At 40.1% G+C, this 24,731-nt stretch overlaps 1 protein-coding gene across 2 annotated transcripts in view; it reads left to right on the plus strand.

Annotated features, from left to right (window-relative positions):
• FCHO2 (FCH and mu domain containing endocytic adaptor 2) overlaps positions 1-24,731 on the plus strand; it is a 4,043,518-nt gene that overhangs the window by 1,201,097 nt on the left and 2,817,690 nt on the right. For both annotated transcript variants that reach the window (XM_044063938.1, XM_044063939.1), the window contains exon 10: positions 19,927-19,999. In XM_044063938.1, the coding sequence (XP_043919873.1) occupies positions 19,927-19,999 (73 nt within the window). The remainder of the gene's footprint in view (positions 1-19,926; positions 20,000-24,731) is intronic.

Here is a 24,731-nt window from a genome sequence, read left to right on the forward strand (position 1 = left end):
CACAGATAACACAGACCATGACCACAGATGCCTCAGACCTTGGATGGGGGCACACATGGAAAGCAGGTGTATACAAGGACAATGGTCTCCAAAGGAAGCACATCTGCATATAAACCAAAAGGAAATGCTGGCAGTAATGCATGCCATCGAGGCCTTTCAGCACCAACTTCAGCAAGGCCATTTACTGATACGGACAGACAACACCACTGTGATGTGGTACATAAACAAGCAAGGGGGCACCCACTCTTACCCCCTTTGCAGACTGACAATGCATCTTTGGGAAAAATCACTGAGCCTAAACATCCAGTTACAATCCCAGTTTGTTCCAGGCAAAGACAATGTGTTGGCGGACAGCCTAAGCAGGAATTTCACAGACCCACACGAGTGGAGGTTACATCCGAAGGTCTTCACACAACTCACTTCGACATGGGGCAGGCCAGAAGTGAACCTATTTGCCTCTCACCTCAACCATCTTCTACCAAAATTCTGCACAAGGACATACCATCCAAAAGCTTGGAAAATAGATGCCTTCTCATTCAACTGGAACTTCCTAACAATCTATGCATTCCCACCTCTGCCACTGATGACCTCAGTATTACTAAAAATCAAAGCAGAGAGACCCAAGGGAATCATAATAGCTCCGGACTGGCCAAGACAACACTGGTACCCACTACTACGGAGCATATGTCACACCAGGAGGTGGGCCCTTCCTCAATGGCCTCTACTTTTGACTCAACACAATTTCGAAACAGTGCATCCAAACCTTCAGACACTGCAGCTGACAGCCTGGGAGATCCCATAAATAACCTCAACCTATCTCTCTCCAAGGAAGTTCAGCGGATACTAACAGAGGCTCGAAGACCATCCACCAGAAAGGTTTACTTAGCAAAGTGGAAAAGATTCAGCAATTGGATTACCAGCAAGGGACATGATGCATCATTGTTGAACATCCCACTCATCTTGGAATATTTGGCGGATATGCTACAGAACGGCCACTCATATTCTTCCATAAAGATATACAAACTGGATGGCGCTTTGGATTACCCTTCTTCCTCAGATAAAACACACATAGTAACATGAAACTAAAACAAAAACAAACTCAAAAGAGTCTTTATTAGACAAATGCTGGAGAATCCTAACCTCAAACATCTGGTTGTTAGTCCTATGGTTGTTGGGGTGTTTAAACTCTACTCCTTTCTTAATGAAACAGCAGGCTTTACAGGATCCACAGTTCAATGATGTTTGTGTTCAATGAACATGCTTGGAAGGAGAATCTTTTCACATATCTACGTTTTTAGATGATATTTTAGATGTGTGCCTGGAACAGAACAGGGGATGGTAGTTTTCCAGGTATACAGAAAAAAAAGAATGTTGGAAATAGGGTGCAGGGTCAGATAGGAAGGATTTCAAGACTGAGCAGGACAATCAAAGAGTTGAGAAGGAGATAATATGTCAGAATGTTTTGTGAGTACAGGCCCTGGTTAGATGTGATAGGTAATACCACAATCAGTAGCAGGGACAAAGATGGCACTAACATATGGCAGTGATGCAAGAGGGATATGTGACATCATACGAAAAAAATTGGAATATCATAGTGAGAAAGCCTGGACTGTAGCCTGTGGATCCTGTAAAGCCTGCTGTTTCATTAAAGAAGGAGTAGAGTTTAAACATGTCTTGGATAAAGATACATGCATCAGCTATTTCAGCTAGATACAACACTGACCCTCCTGTTTTTTCACATCCTTTGCTACGGCAATTTCTCAGGGGAATCAAGAACATTAAGCCACCAAGAAAGGCCCCAGTGCCAGCCTGGGACCTCAATTTTGTCCTGGAAAAACTGACTCTACCTCCATTTGAGCCAGCAGCTTTAGTTGACTTGCAATTTCTCTCATGGAAGACAGCTTTCCTGTTGGCAATTACCTCAGCAAGAAGGGTTTCGGAATTACAGGCCCTAATGGCAATACCACCGTTCATAATTTTTCACAGAGACAGGGTTTCATTAAGGACCAACCCTACCTTTATGCCAAAGGTGGTATCTAGGGTTTCTTTAAATCAAGCCATTCATCTGCCTGCTTTCTTCCCCAATCCTGAGAACAAGGGGGAAAGACTGTTGCATACCTTGGACATTCACAGACAACTTCGATACTACCTGGACAGAACCAAGGCCAGTAGGAAGTCTGAACAACTTTTTGTAGCTTACGCCCCTGCAGTCCAAGGAAAGGCAATTTCAAAACAGACCATTTCAAAATGGATTGGACATTGCATCAGATTCTGTTATTCCTTTCATGGAAAGACTGTTCCAGCCAATGTCAGACCACATTCCACCAGAGCTACAGCCACCTCTACAGCATTCTTAAGAGGGGTGCCTACTAAGGACATTCTAGAAGCTGCTACATGGAGCTCTGTGCATACATTCTCCAAACACTACAATCTCCCTCTATACTCCAGATCCAGAGCAGGCTTTGCTTCGGCAGTCCTGCAGGGTTTGATTGCCACACCATCTTTTTCCTAAGAGCATACCTCCTCCCCCAGCTAAGCTATGGTATTCTACCCACATTTTATGACTGCAGTTGCATTCTTGAAGGACATAGTACAGTTTTGTACCTACCATAAATGTAGATGTCCGATGGACATGCAACTGCAGTCGGATTTTCCCTCCCTCCTTACCCCTCTATGCCTAGGGTCCACTCCTATCCCTGTTACTCTTAGCTGGGGATATCTGTTATGGTGTATTTGTTTTATTGCTCATTTATTTGTCTGGAATCCTGTTTTTGTCTTCCAATTTGATTGCAGCCTTCCTTGGAGGGCACCTGGCATCTGGGGCAAGAAACACTGAGAAGAAAATGGCGTTGGCTGATGCTTATGTACTCCAGCCGCTCTGACGTCAGAGAGAAATGCGACATCAGCCGACGTCGGACCCAGACTTTGGAATCCGGCCGACCGAGGGCTGCCTGAGGCAGGACAACCCACATGTTATGACTGCAGTTGCATGTCTATCGGACATCTACATTTATGGTAGGTACAAAGCTGTACTTTTCTCTACACACCAAACTTACAAATCACATCATTGTCTTTCACTAAGATCCTTCTATCCTAGCCTCTCTGCCCTCATTTCTCAATATTCCCCCACTAGGTCTCTACGCAGCTCTGACCTAAACCTGCTACAAATATATAAACTTAAGAATAAAACTGGCTACAACCTCTACAGCTACAATCCTACCATAGCATGGGACAAATTACCATTAGAAAGCAGGTCCCTCAAACATCCAAATCAGTTCAAAACTGCCACTAGAGTATACCTACAAACTCACTAGTCCTGCTACTGCACTCATCCTCCTTGAACCAGTTTACTGTCTTCTAACACACTGCGCTACCTGTTTCCATACTTAATCTGTCCAGATTCACTCTTGCCTCCTAATCATGTGTAATCACCAAAACTACAAATATTTTTAGCGCTTAACCTCTTTAAAGTATCAGTCTACTTGTCTATCTCTCATTTTCTCTTCTGATTTCACATATCTCATGAAATAACTATAGATACTGTGTAATTTTTGCTGTTTTATTGAAAATGTTAGTATTTGAATAATTTTTTATTTACACTTATGATTTTTCAGTTATTATATTCTATATGACTGTACTTTATTGTATGTATACACTGTAACTTTCTGACTCTGTTTAATGTTAAGTTGTCAATCTCGCCTTCATTCTTGCTGGATGGGTTCGTTGCCGAACCTCGACTCCGACTCGGCCTATTACTAAAGCTTGAGAGCTGTTTTTACCAGCTTGAGGCTATCCTATGTCCCATAATGCTAGGCGTCATATACCCAGATATCGTTTGCCGCTTCAGCTATGAGGTTGTGTTTTTCACCGGCTCCAGGTCGTATTAAAAATTTTTTATATTTGCAGTTAGTTTTTGTAAATTTTCTCTTAGTAGTTTTTGTCCTAGTAGTGTACCGGCTAGTTTTCCCCTCCTTTTCTTAGTAGTTTCTTCTCTCTCTCCACCCTTAAGGTGGATAGGCCTTTGGTCCTTTTCTTTAGTTGGTAGTTGGGGGTTCCCTTTGAGTGTGTGTGTGTGTGTGTGGAATATTGTTCCCTTCCCTGTAGCAAAGTTTTTAAAGTAGTTGTTGTGTGGGTCTTTTCAAGAGTTTTTGAGTGTGTTTGTGCTTTGTGTGCTTGAATAGACTTTCTGTCCCGGTCCTGTGGTATCATGTCCAAGGATACCAAGGTCTCAGGATTTAAGAAGTGTGACTCGTGCTTTCAGAAATTGTCACTGACAGACGGTCACACTTCTTGTGTATATTGTTTGGGCCCTCTGCACCTGCAGGACTCTTGTTCTGTCTGCCATGCCTTCAGTCCAAGAGTCCTGCAGGAACGCAGAAACAAGCTCATCCTTAGGGGCTTGCTAAAGCCTGAAGGTTCTCCGATGAAGCCTTCATCTGGTAGACCTTCTAAGCCTGCCAAACCATTGGCTCCATCTCCGGAGCCGGCGCCGAGCGGACCTCCTTCTATCTCATCGGTTCCGGCCGGAACCGATGCATCGAGGCCTCAGTTGGCTCCGACTTTAGTGTCGGAGCCGTCTCCAAGCCGAAAACATTCCCAATCTCCTTCCTTGGAGTCGGTGCATTCGGCTCCGAAGTCCCCTTTACTATCGGAGCGGAGCCATAGGTCTCACTCCTCTCGGTCTTCCAGGCTGTCTGATCACGACCTCGAGAGGGTAGTCAGTAGGCTCTTAAAGTCGCAGGCACTGGCCCAGATGTTGCATAGCCCTTCTCATCAGACAGTGGCTACCCCAACGCTTGCTCCAATTCCTCGTCCGACTCTTCCTTTGAGCTTGGAGCCAGAGGTCGTCGGGGTTAGTACCATTGGGGTGTCGGAACCGATACCACTGTTGTCGGCTCCTTCGGCTCCGATCCCTTCCTTGGTTCCATCCTTGGAGGGATCCGGGTGCCGAGATTCCCAAGTCAGCTGAGGGGGCGAGTGGCATCGGACCCTTGTCCGACCCAGTTCTCCCTCTCGGAGCCTCGGCGCAGGTGAGTTCGGCCCCGACATCGGCCTCTGAGCCGTCCCTCTTGGTGCCGGGGGGAGCCCTTATCTCCTCGGAGTTGGGTCCCTTTTTCCTGCCTGATAGGAGCGCCTTTGAGGTCATGAGGAGCGTGCTGGCTCCTATACCGGCGCCACGGGTGACCCCGTCGACCCCTTCCTCTATGGTGCCTGCTTCGGCCTCTGCCTACCCTCCCGACCACAAGCGTGGAGAAGCAATGCTCCAGGTAGCCCCATTGGGCGTATCCTCCTCTTCTGAGGCCTCCCCAGATCCTGCAGTGGAGCCCCCCCGAAAGAGAACATGCAAGAGGAAGCATGTGGACTCCCCTGAGTCAGTCACATCAGACACCGACCTGGATGAGTCGGAAGGGTCCCCAAGGCCCCCCTCTGAAGATGTCTCCTTTTCTAACATCCTGGAGATTCTCAAGCAGAGGGGGAACTGGTCTGCCCTCAACCCTTCCGAGGACGAGTCGGTGTACCTAGATGTGTTTGGTTCTCGCCCTTCCACCTCCTGGGTGTCTCCTCCTTTCGACCCACTCATGGATGTGGTGGCTCGAAAGGCATGGACGGCTCCAGATACTATGGAACCAACTCCCCGGAGGCCTACAAAATTTATTACAGCCCCTTCTGACAGGCAGTTTCTAACTAAGGTTGTCCCTGTTGATGCCATGGTGATGGCGGCGGCCACTAAGGAGGAGTTGGTTGTCCCTTCAGTACCTGTCCATCCTCCTAATAAGGAATCTAGGACTATGGACAGGTATGGTAAGCGGATGTTTTCTTCAGCGACCTTTGCCATGCGGTCGCTGAATTATTTGTGCCATTTCACCCGTCTTCAGAGAGACCTTCTCAAAGAACTGGGTGATACCTTACAGGACCCATCAGCTGCGGGGTCTCAGGAAAAGATCAACTTCCAGCTGGCGACCCTGAACTCGATTGTCAACTCCTCCATGCGGCTCATTTCCTATGCAGCCGATGGGGCGAGTAGGGCTGCAGGCACGGGCGTTCCTCTAAGGAGACACGCCTGGATGCGGCTTTGTAACTTTGCTGACCCCTTCAAGGCGTACTTCACTAACGCCCCCTTTGGTTCTGCCTTGTTTGGACCTCAAGTGAAGGATACATTGACCAGGTGCGAGCAGGAAGGCAAGACTGTCTCTGCCATGGAAGTCCATTTTTCCACTCCTTCTAGACCATACCCTAAGGGTCAGAAGAGTGGCAAAATGTGGTTCCGCAAACCTCAGGGAGTACTGCCTGACGCACATGGTGAGCTTCCCTCCAGAGGCAGAGGAGGGAACAATAATAGATGCCGCCCAAGGGGCAGGGGGGGTCCGCAGAAGAATCAGGGTAGCAGAGAATCTTTCTCTGACAAACCCTTCCAACACCTCTGAGGAGCTGCCCGACTGTCCACCTTCGGAGGCAGTCGGGGGAAGACTATCACTGTACCCAGAAGCCTGGCATTCCCTCATGCAAGACAAATCGGTACGGTCGATCATATCCGAGGGTTACAGAATTCCCTTTATTCACACCACACAACAGCCAAAAGGGCCCCTTCCAGATGTTCCACCCGGTCTGAGGGATCAAGCAGCACTAGAAATTTCAAAGCTGCTAAGAAAAAGAGCTATCCAGCCAGTCCCAGCAGACCAGCAAGGATCCGGAATCTACTCCAAGTTCTTTTTGGTACAAAAAAAGACAGGGGACTAGAGACCTATTTTGGATCTCAGCAGGCTGAACAAGTCTGTTCAAAGAACGAAGTTCCGGATGGTCACGCTACAGTCCATTCTACCCTTTCTGGGTCAGGACAATTGGATGTACTCTATAGACCTTCAGGATGCATACTACCATATCAAAATGAACAGGCACTCCAGAAGGTTTCTCTGCTTCCGGCTGGGAGCCAGTCACTACCAATTCAGAGCCCTGCCCTTTGGCCTCACCACAGCCCCCAGGGTGTTTACCAAATGCATGGCAGTGGTTGCGGCTCACCTGAGACAACAAGGATTCCAGGTGTTTCCATATTTAGACGACTGGCTCCTTACTGCCACCACCAGGCGTCAACTACTCCAGTCCAGAGATTATGCTGTCCAAACTTGCAACTAGGTATCTCTATAAACTTCGAAAAGTCTGCCTTGTCGCCTTGTCAGTCTATTACCTTCATAGGCGCTGTTTTAAACACTGTGGAGCTGTCAGCAAAACTGCCTGTACAAAGAGTTTTAGACATTCGCGATCATGTTCAGATCCTGCTACAGGAGAGCAGAGTCCAGGCCAGATTCGTACTAAAAACCCTAGGCCTCATGGCAGCAGCAATCACATTACTCCCCCTAGCTCGCTTTCACATGCGGATCCTGCAGTGGATGCTATTTTCCCAGTGGTCCTTTCAACAGCTTCCAATGTCACACAGCATTCTAATCACTCAGTCATGCAAAAGGCACCTTTCTTGGTGGATGGTTTCCCCTCAGGTACTTCAGGGCAGACCTTTTGTCCTTCCTCCTCCTGTTGCTACTGTGACAACAGATGCCTCCCTGATCGGGTGGGGGGGGCACTTTCAGGGCAGGACAGTCCAGGGCACATGGCAACCCTTCGAATGCCACCTGCACATAAATGTCTTGGAAATGAGAGCGGTACTTTTAGCGTTGCGGGCCCTTCAAGACTCTCTACCCAGCGGGACTATTGCAATTCAGACAGACAATATGTCTGTAGTGTGGTACATCAACAAGCAGGGCGGAACCAGATCCTACTCCCTATGTCAAGAAGCACTCAGACTTTGGCAGTGGGCGATCTCTTCTCAACGGTTTCTGGTAGCAATGCATATCCCCGGGAAGTCCAACGTCATAGCGGACAGGCTGAGCAGAGCCATTCTCATGCCCCATGAGTGGTCTCTCAACCAACTAGTAGCGGAAAGAATTTTCAGAAGGTGGGGTCAGCCTTGTTGCGACCTTTTCGCAACCCCTCAAAACAGCAAGTGCCAAGACTTCTTCACCCTCTTCCCTTTCCCAGGTCTTCCCCCCAGAGATGCTCTAGTCCACGATTGGCCCCGGGATCTTCTGTACGCTTTTCCCTTAATTAATCAGTTAATCCAGAAAACAACTGCTTTGAGATCCAGAATGATCCTTATTGCCCTCGACAAATTTGGTTTCCGTTCCTGCAATGTCATCTACTGGAACAGCCCTGGCATCTGGACCCAGTGCCAGATGATCTGACCCATCAATCCCTTCAATCTCTCAACCTCACAGCTTGGTTGCTCCACTTCCAACCCTAGCCAGACTTTCCTTAATCTCTCATTCAGTTCGTGACATCATTCTCGCTTCTCACAAGTCTACTACCAGAAAGACTTATGCTAGCAAATGGAAGCATTTCTCTGTTTGGGTAGGGGAAAAACAAGTGGACCCTTTTACAGCTTCTGTCCAAACAGTTTTAGAGTTTTTGGCAGAACTTTTTCAAATGGGTTCTTCTTCAGCCCCCATCAGGGTTCAGCTGGCAGCTATTGCAAATTTCCACGTTGGCTTGTCAGAGACGAGCATTATGTCCCACAAGCTCTGCAAAGCCTTTCTAAAAGGAACCTTCTTACTTAGGCCTCCGGTAAAAGATCCTTCCCCTCCGTGGGACCTAAATTTGGTGCTGTCGTCTTTAATTCTCCCTCCTTTTGAGCCGGCGGCTTCCTGTTCGTTAAAGCTGCTCTCGTGGAAAACTCTCTTCTTAGTAGCTATCACTTCAGCAAGAAGGGTATCAGAACTCCAAGCCCTTTGTGTTCACCCTCCTTGCCTTGTTTTTCACATAAATAGTGTGTCACTTAGGACTAATCCATCCTTTTTACCCAAAGTACTCTGAAAAAAATCTGAATCAGACCATCGATCTGCCTGGCTTCTTCCCAAATTATACCAATAGGGCTGAACAAAAGTTACATTGTTTGGATGTTCACCGTCAATTACGCTTCTACCTGGATAGAGCTAAGCAGACGAGGAAATCAGACCAGCTCTTCCTCTCTTACGCGGAAGGGAAGCAAGGCCTGCCTGTTTCCAAAGTAACCTTGTCCAGGTGGTTGACTTCTGTTATCATGTTGATTTACCAATTGAGGCATGAAGAGCTCCTTTCTAAGCCCAGAGCTCATTCAACCAGAGCATTAGCTTCTTCAGTAGCCTTTCAGGCAAGATTGCCAATGGATTCCATTTGTGCAGCGGCCACATGGGCCTCTCCTCATGCCTTCATTTCTCATTACAAGCTGGACATGGCTTCCAGAAACCGGGCTGATTTTGGTTCCACTGTACTCAAGAGTCTGTTCCATTGAGCCACCCAGGACCCAGGTGCTAGGGACGCTGTCCCATCCAGCAAGAATGAAGGCGAGATTGACAACTTAACATTGAGAAGTTATGTACCTACCATAACGTTCCATGTTAGTTGTCTTCTTCTCGCCTTCTTTCTTGCGTCCCACCCTCCTTCCCCCTAGCCTGGAAAGACTGAAAGTATCTTGTGAGATTTTTAGTCACTAGAGTTATCTCCTCAGCTAGCTCTCTTGCTTCTCTTGGTAACTCTTATAAGAGATATGTATATATTTATAAGAGCTTCTATTTATTTATATATATATATATATATATATATATATATATATATATATTCTCTGTTGTGGTGGGACATGTATGTCCATAGTGTTAGCTATCAAACGAGATCTGGGTCTATGACGCCTAGCATTATGGGACATAGGATAGCCTCGAGCCGGTAAAAATAGCTCTCGAGCTTTAGTAACAGGCTGAGTCGGAGCCAAGGTTTGGCTCCGAACCCATCCAGCAAGAAAGAAGGCGAGAAGACAACTAATGTAGTGTATAGGAGCTAGCAAGTTAGGCTGGTGCACGGCAAGAACACTTGTTAGACCCAAAATCAGAAAAAAGGCCAGCACCAAGGAAGGTTCAAAAGTAGTTTAATAAAACTGAAACTAGACCGGTTTCAGCAGCAAGGCTTTCATCAGTAGTATAGTCAGCAAAAAGCACTTAGTCATCATCTTATATAATGTTCTTTAAGGCATCTATATGACATCACTTCCTGATAAGTCAAAAATGCAAACAAAGCAAAAGTAATTGAAAAATACAATCAAGGCAAAAGTAATTGAAAATACATAGTTCAGTAAAACAAAGTTCTGAGTTGCATGCAAATCTCAGATTATAATGAAAAAATCCAAAGAGACACAGTATACTGGTATATCAATGATAATAAACAAACTTAATAAAAAGCATACAATAAAGGGTAAATGCCCAAAAATAAACCGAAACAAAAGTCAGGTTATAAGAATTCTGGTGTTGAATACCAGCCACAGTATCCTAAAATGAGCTGAAATGCAAAACCTAAGCAATGCAACCTAATAAGAAATAAGTACATATCGTAATGCAAGTGATGGTTAATTACAAATTATAATTTATCATTTAATCCAGGAGGAAAAGCCCCCAAGTTTAATGATCCACTTTTTCTTTGGTATTTAGGATATCATGCCAACCTGTTTTAAAAGATCGATTCCTATGATATGATCAATGATGGTGAATGTAAATTTGGCAGTGGGATGTTTGATAACATGTCTATATAGTGCATTAGTTAATCTTCTGTTTCTAATGTCACCAAGGTGTTCAGAGATCCTGACACGAAACTGTCTAGACGCTTGGCCAATATAAAATGCATGACATGTACATGTGGCAAGATAAATAATCCAGTCTGAACTGCAGTTACCAAAAACTGTATGTCGATATTTGTCCAGTGTTCCTACTAGTGAAAGAAGTAGTTTTGAAAATATAGTTACAAAACTGCAATGTCCACATGGATAAATGCCTGAAAGTTTATCTCCAGTAAGTGTTCTTTGAGTTGGAGTGTGATCCATGACCCTGGTTTTTATAGTGTGAAAATAGATTCCCTAAAGTTTTGCCTTTCCTATAGGAAAAATAACATCGTTCCGAGATAATCTTCCAACAATGGATGAGAATTCAATATATTCCAGTGAGTATTAATAATATTTACTAAATTGGCACTATTCCTGCCATAAGTGGTGACAAATCTACATACATCTGATTCCTCATTATGAGTTTTAGTATTGTATTGGAGAAGAGAATCCCTGGATTTAGCATTACTAAATTAGACTGCTGACTCAATAGGAATAACCTCTGGACAAAAATCTCTTGGTTAGATCCATTTGATGACTCTGAAGATCATCCACTGAGGAACAAATCCTTTTCATCCGCACAAACTGTGATTTCGGTATGTTCGAATAATATGTTTCGGATGAAAACTATCAGCATGTAGAAGGGTATTATATTGTGAGAATTTTCTGTGTACGGACGTTCTAAGAGTGTTATCCTCCTGTCGAATTAAATTGACATCCAAATAACTGATTGCACTCCTATTATATTCCACAGTGAATTCGATACCCCAGATGTTCCCATTCAAATGTTGAATAAATTCCTGGAGGTATTCCTCACCTCCTTTCCATATAAGCCAACAGTCATCCAGGTATCTTCTCCATATATCAATCTCAGGTAGATATATGTTGTGCAAAGGGTCATATAAAATCATATCTTCCATGTAGCCCATAAAAGATCAGCATAGATGGGTGCAAAGGATGCACCCATGGCATTCTGTAGTTGCCAATAGCAGTTTTGTTGGAAATAAAAACATTTTTAGTTAGAATGTGTTCAGCCATACACAACAATAAGGTGTTCATCCCTGGGGTATAAATTGGTTTTATTTAGCCAGTATTCCAAGGCATTAATACCGCCCAATGAGGGATGCTGGTATAAAGCGAGGATACATCAAGGGTACACATAAGCCATTCAGGGTCCAATTGAGACTGGAGACTATCTGCAAAAATTCAGTCGTGTCCTTGATTCTTGCTCTAACACATGTTAACAGTGGTTTCAATTTTTCAGTTAGAAAAACAGACAAGGGTTCAGTGAGTGACCCAATGCCAGATACAATCGGTCTGCCTGGTGGCTGATCAATGGACTTATGAATCGTAGGAAGTAGATAAAGTTGTTGTTTCGTAGGATCCTTAACCATCAAATGAGTTTTGGTTTTATCAGAGATAATTCCAGATTCTACAGCCTTTTCCAAAAATTCATTAATTTCCAAGGCAAAACCTGGAGTAGGATCAATCTCCATCTTCATGTAATGATGATGGTTGGAAAGTTGTCTAAGACCTTCATTCACATAATACTCAGTATCCATCACCACCACCATCATTTTCGTTTGTGCTGGCTGTTGGCGTTTGGGAGTTCTACCATTCAGGTAGTCATCTTTTTTGTGGATTGCTTGGGATTTTTCATCCTGGACATCGTTATTTTCGGATGCATGGCATCTACATCGCTTTCTTTTTAAAGGATTGACTTTTGGTCATCCTTTTTTGGTTTTGTTGGATTATCATGTTTATCTAAGTTAACAAGTGAGTATATTGGATGCATTAACGCTGTTGAGTTTATCGTTTGTGTTTACACGTGGTTGCAAGTGTTTTTTCCACCATCTTTCGGATTGGGATTTGTTTTTCAAGGTCGTTGTGGTTTCCATACTGTTTTTGGACATATCAGGACTTAGAGGATCGATTTGGCCTTTTGGGACATTGTTTGGAACAACTTTTAAGGGTCCTAATACATTTCAAACTTCATCTTTCCAGGTACTGTTCTTGACATCTATTTTGGATTAATTTTCATTGGTAATTGTTTTACCATAATGAAGAATTTTTCTGTGACAATCATTTAACTGTCTGGATGGTGTTGTTAAGTCGTTTCTTGAACACTGGACTTTAGAGAACTGTTGTAGCACAATATAACAGTGCCATTTTTTCAGGACTTTTCATGTATGTGTTCTTAGTTTATAACACGTGTATATTTCATATTATTTTGCCTAGTCGCTTTCTTTTTATACTGGATTTCTGAGTACTGTTGTAGCACAATACAACATTGCTATTTTTCAAGGACATTTCATGTATGGGTGCTCAGTTTGTAATATGTGCATAATTTTATTTTATTTCATTTGATTATGATGAACTAGCCATTGTTATATACACTAGGTTGATACAATATTATTGCTTATATCTGTTCATTCCTATGTTCCTACTGATTCATGTTTTGTTTCACATTTGAGTCAATATTGGTCACATATCTTGAGGGCTTTTGTTTTGTTTGCCCAGTGTTGCACTCAGGTCTTCTTTTAGAATAATTGCTGGGTATACAGTGCTGACAATAATCATCTGTACATTTATACCTTTGATAACAATTTCATCTGAGGACTGTATTGAACAATTATTGATTTCTTAATATTGTTATCTGATTTAAATAAGGTGCATAAGTGTGTCTGGCTTAAATTCATTACATATTGGTATACTCCATATGGATTTAGCCACCTCTGAACAACTGTAGGTTGTGCATTACTCAGAACATTGCATTTTAGACATTACAGGCCTTTGACTTTTTGGTCTGTATAGCATTTTTGCCTAGGTGCTAGGGTTAATTATTCCCCTATATATAGGGTTACATTTGCCATTTATTCTGGCTTCAACTTCTTTGTGACTCTGATTGTGATTTTCTGTTTTGGACTTATTCGTGATTTGCCAATTCAACCCTTAAGAATAAAAGAATCTTTTCAGGGTTCATTTTTATTATTTTTTATATCTTCTTCCTCCGGTTCATTGCAACTTATTGTCATGGATCTCAGTAAATTGTTATCTGGTTTATGCTCCGACAAGGATGACTTAAAAATTTTTGGCATAGGAACTGAACATACAGAAAAGGTGGATTTGGTAATCATGGATCCAGTTGACGGTTGTGAAAACTTATTCTTTCAATTAGGTAAACAAATTAAGATGCTTAGAACAAACAATTTGGCACAGTAAATTGTTTAAAGCTTACCAAATACAGAATATATCCCCTAGAGGATTGAGATGTAAAATCCAACCACTAGTGGGCACACCGGATGAAACTCTGTTGAAAGATTGGCAACAAGCACAACAGGAGGCTGCCATGATTAGAGTTAATATTTTGGCCTCTTTCTATGAGAGAACAATACAGAGTAATATTATTGAAGTAGAAAAAACATGTAACAACCTGAAACGGTTTGAACATGAGGCTAGTTTTCAGGGTTGTCTTGGCAAATTATCTAAAGAAATCTCTATTTTGGAAAATAACCTTAAGAAAAGAAATTGCATAAATTTGCCCGGATAAGGAAGATTATGATAGGGGCAAACAATTTGATTCACAAAGGGTGTGAGGTTTGCTCATGGTACCAAGAATGCTTCATTTATAAAAGACCAAGGTCTATTTTAAAAAGACTGGGCCTAGCTTTATTACCTCTGGTGAGGATTCTTCGACTACTGATACTGAGACACCTAATATTGGTGATTCTCCAAATGCTAAAAGGGGTCAAGGACTGAGGTCCCTTTAGGGGAAAAACACAGGGCAGGAAGGAAACACAGAGGTCAAAAACTTAGAAGAGCTCTTCATGTCGATAGTGAAGTAAATCATTCATGTACTAATGTTTTAAATATTTCAAGTCATATTTTGACTGATGATCAATATTCCTTCTTAATAAAGGCCTTGGTTTCATACCTGGTTTTCACTGATGAAAGTATTTTGGTTTCTGATACAATGGATTTTTGTAGGAAAATTAACTTGAAATTATTTTTTCAACAACAAGATCAAACTGACAATGCTTAAAGATCATCTGATTTTAGATTTCACAAATCTACATTTAACCCTCCCATGGATAAACATGTTGCTGTTTTCCAGCAGGCGGTTATAAAGGATATACACTTCAATTTGGGTTCTGTTGACACTATAAAGCATAACATGTCTAGGAAGGAACAAATAGCACTCACACAACTCAGAAACAATACGGATATTGTTATTATTTCTGCCGACAAAGGGTGCGGTGGTGGTGATGGATACTGAGTATTATGTGAATGAAGGTCTTAGACAACTTTCCAACCATCATCATTACATGAAGATGGAGATTGATCCTACTCCAGGTTTTGCCTTGGAAATTAATGAATTTTTGGAAAAGGCTGTAGAATCTGGAATTATCTCTGATAAAACCAAAACTCATTTGACGGTTAAGGATCCTAACAACAACTTTATCTACTTCCTAAGATTCATAAGTCCATTGATCAGCCACCAGGCAGACCGATTGTATCTGGCATTGGGTCACTCACTGAACCCTTGTCTGTTTTTCTAACTGAAAAATTGAAACCACTGTTAACATGTGTTAGAGCAAAAATCAAGGACACGACTGAATTTTTGCAGATAGTCTCCAGTCTCAATTGGACCCTGAATGGCTTATGTGTACCCTTGATGTATCCTCGCTTTATACCAGCATCCCTCATTGGGCGGGTATTAATGCCTTGGAATACTGGCTAAATAAAACCAATTTATACCCCCCAGGGATGAACACCTTATTGTTGTGTATGGCTGAACACATTCTAACTAAAAATGTTTTTTATTTCCAACAAAACTGCTATTGGCAACTACAGGGAATGCCATGGGTGCATCCTTTGCACCCATCTATGCTGATCTTTTATGGGCTACATGGAAGATATGATTTTATATGACCCTTTGCACAACATCTATCTACCTGAGATTGATATATGGAGAAGATACCTGGATGACTGTTGGCTTATATGGAAAGGAGGTGAGGAATACCTCCAGGAATTTATTCAACATTTGAATGGGAACATCTGGGGTATCGAATTCACTGTGGAATATAATAGGAGTGCAATCAGTTATTTGGATGTCAATTTAATTCGACAGGAGGATAACACTCTTAGAACGTCTGTACACAGAAAATTCTCACAATATAATACCCTTCTACATGCTGATAGTTTTCATCCGAAACATATTATTCGGAACATACCGAAATCACAGTTTGTGCGGATGAAAAGGATTTGTTCCTCAGTGGATGATCTTCAGAGTCATCAAATGGATCTAACCAAGAGATTTTTGTCCAGAGGTTATTCCACTTGTACTATTGAGTCAGCAGTCCAATTTAGTAATGCTAAATCCAGGGATTCTCTTCTCCAATACAATACTAAAACTCATAATGAGGAATCAGATGTATGTAGATTTGTCACCACTTATGGCAGGAATAGTGCCAATTTAGTAAATATTATTAATACTCACTGGAATATATTGAATTCTCATCCATTGTTGGAAGATTATCTCGAGAACGATGTTATTTTTCCTATAGGAAAGGCAAAACTTTAGGGAATCTATTTTCACACTATAAAACCAGGGTCATGGATCACACTCCAACTCAAAGAACACTTACTGGAGATAAACTTTCAGGCATTTATCCATGTGGACATTGCAGTTTTTGTAACTATATTTTCAAAACTACTTCTTTCACTAGTAGGAACACTGGACAAATATATACATACAGTTTTTGGTAACTGCAGTTCAGACTGGATTATTTATCTTGCCACATGTACATGTCATGCATTTTATATTGGCCAAACGTCTAGACAGTTTCGTGTCAGGATCTCTGAACACCTTGGTGACATTAGAAACAGAAGATTAACTAATGCACTATATAGACATGTTATCAAACATCCCACTGCCAAATTTACATTCACCATCATTGATCATATCATAGGAATCGATCTTTTAAAACAGGTTGGCATGATATCCTAAATACCAAAGAAAAAAGGTGGATCATTAAACTTGGGGGGCTTTTCCCTCCTGGATTAAATGATAAATTAGAATTTGTAATTAACCATCACTTGCATTACGTATATGTACTTATTTCTTATTAGGTTGCATTGCTTAGGTTTTTGCATTTCAGCTTATTTTAGGATACTGTGGCTGGTATTCAACACCAGAATTCTTATAACCTGACTTTTGTTTCGGGTTTATTTTTGGGCATTTACCCTTTATTGTATGCTTTTTATTAAGTTTGTTTATTATCATTGATATACCAGTATACTGTGTCTCTTTGGATTTTTTCATTATAATCTGGAGATTTGCATGCAACTCAGGCAAACTTTTTTGTTTACTGAACTATGTATTTTTCAATTACTTTTGCCTTGATTGTATTTTTCAATTACTTTTGCCTTGTTTGCATTTTTGACTTATCAGGAAGTGATGTCATATAGATGCCTTAAAGAACATTATATAAGATGATGACTAAGTGCTTTTTGCTGACTATACTACTGATGAAAGCCTTGCTGCTGAAACCGGTCTAGTTTCAGTTTTATTAAACTACTTTTGAACCTTCCTTGGTGCTGGCCTTTTTTCTGAAGACAACTAACATGGAACGTTATGGTAAGTACATAACTTCTCATTCTAATTCCTCTATAACAAATTGTAAAACTGTGGAGCTTTTCTCCTCGGGCCTCCACTGAAAAAGGGCTAGTCAGCTCAGATGGACAAACCCCGTCAACAAATGTAAAATAAATAAATAATAAATATTGTATGAGTTAAGTTAGAGACCTTAAATATCATATAACAAAATCTCCCTGATGTTTCCTCAAATGATGAAATACTTACCTTGTGGGACATCCTTCTTGATTAAAATTGCTCTAATGTCATTGTTTTCAGAAGTAGCTGATACAATCTAAGCTACTTCCTTTTTATATTCTTCCAGTGATAACTGAGCATTTGGGTTTCTTGGATTAAAGCTGTAGAAGATGTATTCTTGCAAAGTAAATAAAATACTTTCCTCTTATACAAAAAGTGTGTGTATTTTGCATTTGAACACTGCCACTTCATAATTAATATGGATAGAAAAACTGATAGGGTAGTAGATAAACAGATTGTAGGATGTGAATCTGGTGTATGAATACAGGTCTCCAAAATTCTTCTCTAATTAAGTAGAAGTGCCACGCAAATAACCAGCACCATTAAACAATGCAGACATATACTCCCCTCTAAATTCCAGAAATGTGTATGTTTATTTGTATATGTTCTAAAAGTAAGTCTTTATCAGGCCAGAATATAAATTGATCCATTTCTGGTTCTCCATACCTAATCTGGATAGCCACATTCACGGGAAAGAAGAAGCAAGCAAAGTAATCACGACGACTTGAACAGCAGTACACATACCTAATCTCAAGTGCACTGACATAAAACTGTTTAAGTCCAGGAACATCAGTCTGGCTCTGTACTGCCATGCAACAACTCCACCCCACCCCTGCCAAAAGAAAAGCTGGTGTTATTTGGGAGAAATGCTTAAAATAGCATACTTGCATGCTTGTGCCATAAAGTAAACAAAGTCACTGGGTAATTTACGTCTTAAAGAAAAAAAAAGCCAGAATTAAAAAGACAACTTGGGCAATTAGAGTAAAATAGGTAATATGATGTAGCCATGGAGGAATGTTCTGTTAGTAACGAAAATATATTCTGCCCAAGTAATTTAAACAGACTAAAATAAGCTAGTAAGGACTAAGCAAAGTCATTAAGACAAACCTGATATTAGACTTGGCTGATAAAAACAGACACAAGTGCTATGGAACAGTTTTACAAAAAAAGCTGTCAAACCACCAGATCAGATCAAAACAGTGTCTGATCGTGTAATCAAGAAAGTCAGAATTTATTTTTTTGCACCTGAATATTGAGAAAAATTAAAATGAACATAGCCAACCCCAGTAAATAATTGTTAGCCAAACAAGGACTCCTTAAAAGGGATGAAATAGCAATAAAAAAGATGAGAAGCATAATAATAGTGCATAAATCTGTAATGTCAAGAAGTCTTAATATTTGACATTTTAATGAAATTGATGCATTAACAGCAGAGGCAGGAGGTGTCTAAGAATAGGCCAAAAGGAAAATATCAATGAATGAAACTGAACCTTCAGCGACACCACGGAACATGAATATAGACGTGGCCAATCCAAAATTCTGGCTCTGTTGTCAAAGCCCATTAAAAGCAGAGTCAGAGCTCATTAAATGAAGAGCAGCAGAGCAACACTAAGCCCTGACCACACACACACACACACACACACACACACACACACACACACACACACACACACACACACACACACACCATGCTGCTGTTTTAAGAATTCAGTACTTTTTTGACTTTTTCCTGAGTGTCATGTAGAAGTGTTACGTGCTGTACCTTTTCAGGCTTGTAATCCACTCACATTCAAAGCTTCCAGTTTTCAGTTTAGGTTACTTGCAACACAAAATTTCTGGGGATTTGCAGTGAAGCGATATCTTCCAATGTGAGTGACACCTTTGTACTTTCAAACCCAAAATCTTGAAGGCAAATATATTTTAGTTCTGTAGATACATTATTTCATTTCTTGCAGCTGCTTTGGCATTTCTGAATGATGTGTGGTGTTTGGCTGGTGCGTGAATAAGAGAGTCAATGTATGTGCATTATAGCCTCTGTAAAGTACATATTCAAACTACTTTGAAATTTAGACTGATAAATGTAGTCAATGGCATGTAACTTCTTGTGATTGGCTCATAAGCGTTAATCCTGTAAGCCCCATATATCATAGACCTTGTTTTAAATAAGGAGTAGAAATGGTTGTGATGATTGTGCCTCCAAATATACCATATGCGATCAGAAGATACCTGTGACCTTTGTGTGGGAGCTTGATCTTTTTAAGAAGAGCCATTTGTGCGTGCACAAGGAAGGACCCAAGTGATATACTCACTGCAGAGGGCCGTCTCAGTGGTATGCTGGTAATGCCAGGCATTCTCATTTGTTTTGTATCAATGAATACACTGATAATTAAAGCAAAATGACTTTTTAACATGGAGCTTACTAGTTCACCTTTGAATAAACTGCTTTGTATAGGCTGTAGTGGGTGCCCATTCTTTCGTATTGCATTTTAAGAACCATAGTTGCCAAACTACAGATTCATGTGATCACTTTGCGTATTTTTTGTATCGTGTGTACTTTTATAATTTCATTACTTTATCTTTTCAGGTCTGAAGCCACGAAAGAGGAAGCCATTTGGAATAACTGGGAGAATATGGAAAGATAAAGACACAGATTCAGTGTAAGGATGTTTGTTAGTTGCAAGTTGTCATATTTTGTTAATACTGCAGGGATCCACAGAATGCATGACATTAAATAGAAGCTAGTCTTACTGAAACCTCATGTAAATGTATTTAATCAGAAAATGATTTTGAAAACCAACTTCAGTTTAGGCAACAAAAATAAACTTTAGAAAAGTGTTTTGATGGAGACAGGACCCTTTGCACCCTCTACTATTGGGAGCTGTACCTTCAATTATTTTAAATTTGTGGTCACTCCACCTTGGAGAAAGGGAGAGTAAATACCCCTTAGCTCCATGGTTTGCATATTCCAAGCTGTACTTAGGCTGTGCGTAACCACTACATCTAATTTACTGAAATGCATACTGTTAGATGAAGTATTGTAGTTGAACTTCATTTTAGCCAGCTTGGGGAGGATTTCATTAAATATTAGGACATTTAATGATAAAATGTGTCATTGTCTTTAATGAGCAAGTTATATGTATGTAGAAGATGTAACACACCTAATAAGAGCTTTGTTATTAATATCTGGCCGTTGGAGCAGAGGGTTAAGGTTATGAGTTGTACTTCGTGTGATAAAGGATTTGATATACTCTACCTTCATTTGACTGTTGTGTAACCTTGAGCAAGTCACTTAACCAGACAGTATTTGGTGGCAACTAGGAATCTGGGGCAGGCTCTTCAGTTGTCCCTTGGACTGGAAGCCAAGTAACTACTTATGAACTGTGAAGTTTTCACGTCTTAACATACACTTTTAAAAGTCGCTTGGAATGCATGTTTATCTCCTCTTTCTGTAACTTAAAGACCAAGTAAGCAGTGTGTGTTTGCATCTGGCAAAATATGCAAGACAGTAAACTGAAACATAGACATCAGCATGTATGCATATGTCAAAAAACAGATAGGGCTCACCACGGCTAATAAAAACTCTTTTATTCCTGCAGTGCAAGTAAGCGCTTTCGCGTTCTCTCAACGCTTCATCAGACTTCAAAACAGTTACATTTCAAAAAAACATTCTTAAATATGGACACCAATACAAAGCACCCAATCAGCATCATCATAGCATCATCACATGTTTAAATCACTTAAATAAAGGCATACATCATAAAATATATCTCTATCATAATAAACATAATGTGCCTTCCTAAAACATAAAAACAAACATAACATTTCAACAAATATATATATATATATAAACTATATCAATAAAAATAGCAGAATCAAGGAAATTCAAAAAAATCAATGTTTATAAGGACGTGCTGCTAGAAAAGGTTTTAAACTAACCTTCTTATTAAGCCCTCGTCCTCTATATGCCTGTAATCTGATGATCCATCTATTCTCACATTCTTCCGTTTGATTTTTTATATTCCCTAATCTTTTCGTTCTTTTCATTAACTGTAGTACACTGAACTTAAAAGAGTGTGATGTCCCTACACTTAATATGTGTCTCGCTAAGGCATTGTGGTCATCCTCCTTGTTGATGGCATATACATGTTCCCTCACACGTTCCCTGAGACTTCTGTTCGTCTTACCTACATAAAAACACGAACATGCCTGGCAAACAGCCAGATAGACTAAATCTCTTGACTTACAATCAGCATAGAAGTCAAAATTAAAAGAATTTCCCATATCTGGGTGTATAAAGACATTATTTCCTGACATATATGTGCATTGATGACACCCTCTACAGGGAAATGTACCCTTCCTATTTGATATAGTCACTCCCTTGTCATTGTCCTCATAACAAAGTAACCTCTTCAGAGATTTCATATTCCTATAACTGAACCTAGGTTTATTGCCTACTATTTCAGAAATAGTATCATCAGTAGTAAGGATACTCCAGTTCTTATTTATAATATCCTTTATCTTCATATTCTTATTGGAATAAGGAATTATAATCCTATTAATAGCTGTATGATGTCCTCTGTTAACTTCAGCGGTATCACAGCCTTGGAGTCTATATAAATATGGTTTGCCCTTGCCTCTCCTCATCGAGTCGGTATTACTATAGATGTTTTCTACTTCTTTCTCATTATAACCTCTTGCTAAGAGATTGCCGACTAGCATCCCCCGTTTAAAATTAAAAACCTCATCTTCTGTAGTCAAACGAGAGACTCGCAGGGTCTGGCTCTCTACTATATTACCATAAATATGTTGTGGATGCATGCTACTACGATGTAGAATACCATTCCTCCAGCAAGATTTCCTGTATATTTCTGAATGTACCACCCCATTTCTCTTTGATATCTGTACATCTAGGAAATCAGTCACATCATTAGAGCATTTATGTTCAAAACTCAAGAAATTTGTCGATTTGGCATACGAGTTGGCATACTGGGAGAATACATATGTCACATCCAACATGAACTATGCTAACAACATCAAGTTCTACAGGCGTTTTGTGGACGATGTGTTTTTTGTAGGGGATGGGACTATGGATGGGTTAACTGAATTAATTGAATATATAAATGGTACGACAAATTTCTTGGGTTTTAGGAACATTGACACATTGTTATTCGACATGTTTTGTCAGGGAGAGATTGACCAAAAAGATTATGATTTTTTGGTTGCTGAAAATCCTAACATGGCCAGTTTCTTTGGGATTCCAAAGGTACAAAACAGTGAAGAAGGACTATGTTTTAGACCTATTGTTTCTGCTAGAAATTCGAAGACAGAAAATATCTCTATATGGTTGGATCACATTCTTAACCCTATAGCCCAGAGTTCGGAATTTTATCTAAGAGACTCTTGGCATCTGTTAGAATTATTACACAATAAGTCAAGATGCAGCATTTGCAACTCTAGATGTAAGGAGTCTCTACACTTCCATCAACCAGGAGGAAGGATTGGAATACATGAGAGAATATCTTTCTTGTAAGACCAACCTTCAAGGTGAAAGGATCAACACAGTTTGTACTCTCATGCAAACAATATTAGAGAACAATATTTTTAAGTTCAATAAGAATTTGTATAAACAAGTTTCTGGAGTGGCCATGGGGTCAAGAGTTGCACCGGCATTTGCCAATATTGTGATGGCCAACTGGGAGCAAAATTTTCTTAAAACACATCCAAGTTTTGATAAAGTTTCATTTTATTGTAGATACATAGATGACTTGTTTTTCATTTGGGAAGGAGAGAGAAGTGAGTTTACAAACATGGTGGATGATTTAAACAAGACTACCACATTTTTATTTTTCAAAATAGGTGGTTTTGGTACACAAATAAACTTTTTAGATCTAACTCTCACTAGAGATGGGGTAGATGGTAAGATACAAAGCAGAATTTTTAGGAAGTCCTGCTTTGTTAATCAATACTTATATAGAGACAGCCTCCACCCAGAACATATGAAAAAGGGAGTCATAAAAGGGCAGATGATAAGGCTAAGTAGACTCACCTCTGACGATAATGTTTACTTTGAGGAATTGGTATCTTTAAGACACATGTTTTTTCAAAGAGGTTATGATACCAATTGGTTGGTAATTTTAGAGAAGGAAGTAACAAAACTCAGGAATGGGGTGGCTAAGCCTATTTTGTCATCAGAGGAAGTCATGGTTGGGGCACCTGCTATTGTTAAAGAGAAAGTTGTAATTGTACAGCAGGATTTCCTCAGTGCTTTTCCGCTCCCCATAACAAATGAAATGTGGTCAATTAAGAACATTATAGAGAAAAATTGGAACATCATTTTGGGGAACAAGGAACTGGTTACATGTTTGGGTCCATCACCTAAATTTACTTACAAGATGGTCACTAATATCAAACTCATCCTGGAGAGAACATCTAATTTAGAAGAGATTAAAGGTAGAATGGTTATTAACAAAAAAGGAACTTATGCTTGCAACAATTGCAAGCAATGTAGGTTTGTTAGTAATACGTCTTTTGTAAAAATCAAACATCTAGGAAGAACCTTTTGGGCGGCCAGATACTACAATTTTAATAGTCAATTTGTGGTATATTTGGCAAGTTGTTCTACTTGCGAAAGTTATTATATTGGGAAGACCAAAAGAGTCTTGAAACGGAGAGTATATGAACATGGTCTAGCCATAAAGAAAAAGGACAAAAGTAATGCTTTAGCTAGACATGCTCTAAGAGTGTGACAATTTTAAGAAGTTTGAATTCTTCATTTTAGACCAGATAGATCAAGGAATGTTTAGTGGAGATTTAAATAATAGACTAGAACAAAGAGAAGCATTATGGCAGCTTTTGTTTGGGGCAGACTTACCACCTGGTCTAAATGAGACAATCAATTTAAAATGTTTTTTAATTGACAAGTAAAATTTTAGTACACAGTAGTAGTGGGTGGAAGTTTTTAGGGTAGAAGTAACATCGGTCAAGCCCCCATGTGTTTTAGTTTCATTTTTATTTTTAGTTTTAATTTTAGGGCACAATTTAGACTGCATTAATTTAGATAATTAATATAATGTAAATAGTGTTCATCTGTTAATGTAATGAGAAGTTTTTAGTATATGATTAAGTATATACATTATCTAATATTTATGTTCATATCATTATTGAATAACAAAAAAATGTAATTTTAAAAATGTATACATATATATATATATATATATATATATATATATATATATATATGTGTTTTTTAGAAAAGAGGTACTGACACACTGCATTAACTAATATAGTATATAGAAGTAGTATATACATTTTACATATGTATTTACAATTGCCTGATGAGTTTACATTAAGGTTTAATAATTTTAATGTTGAATGTTCAATTAGATGACA

Source organism: Protopterus annectens, chromosome 2.part2 (genome assembly GCF_019279795.1).
Source record: "Protopterus annectens isolate FY-2018-M chromosome 2.part2, PAN1.0, whole genome shotgun sequence".
NCBI lineage: Eukaryota > Metazoa > Chordata > Ceratodontiformes > Protopteridae > Protopterus > Protopterus annectens.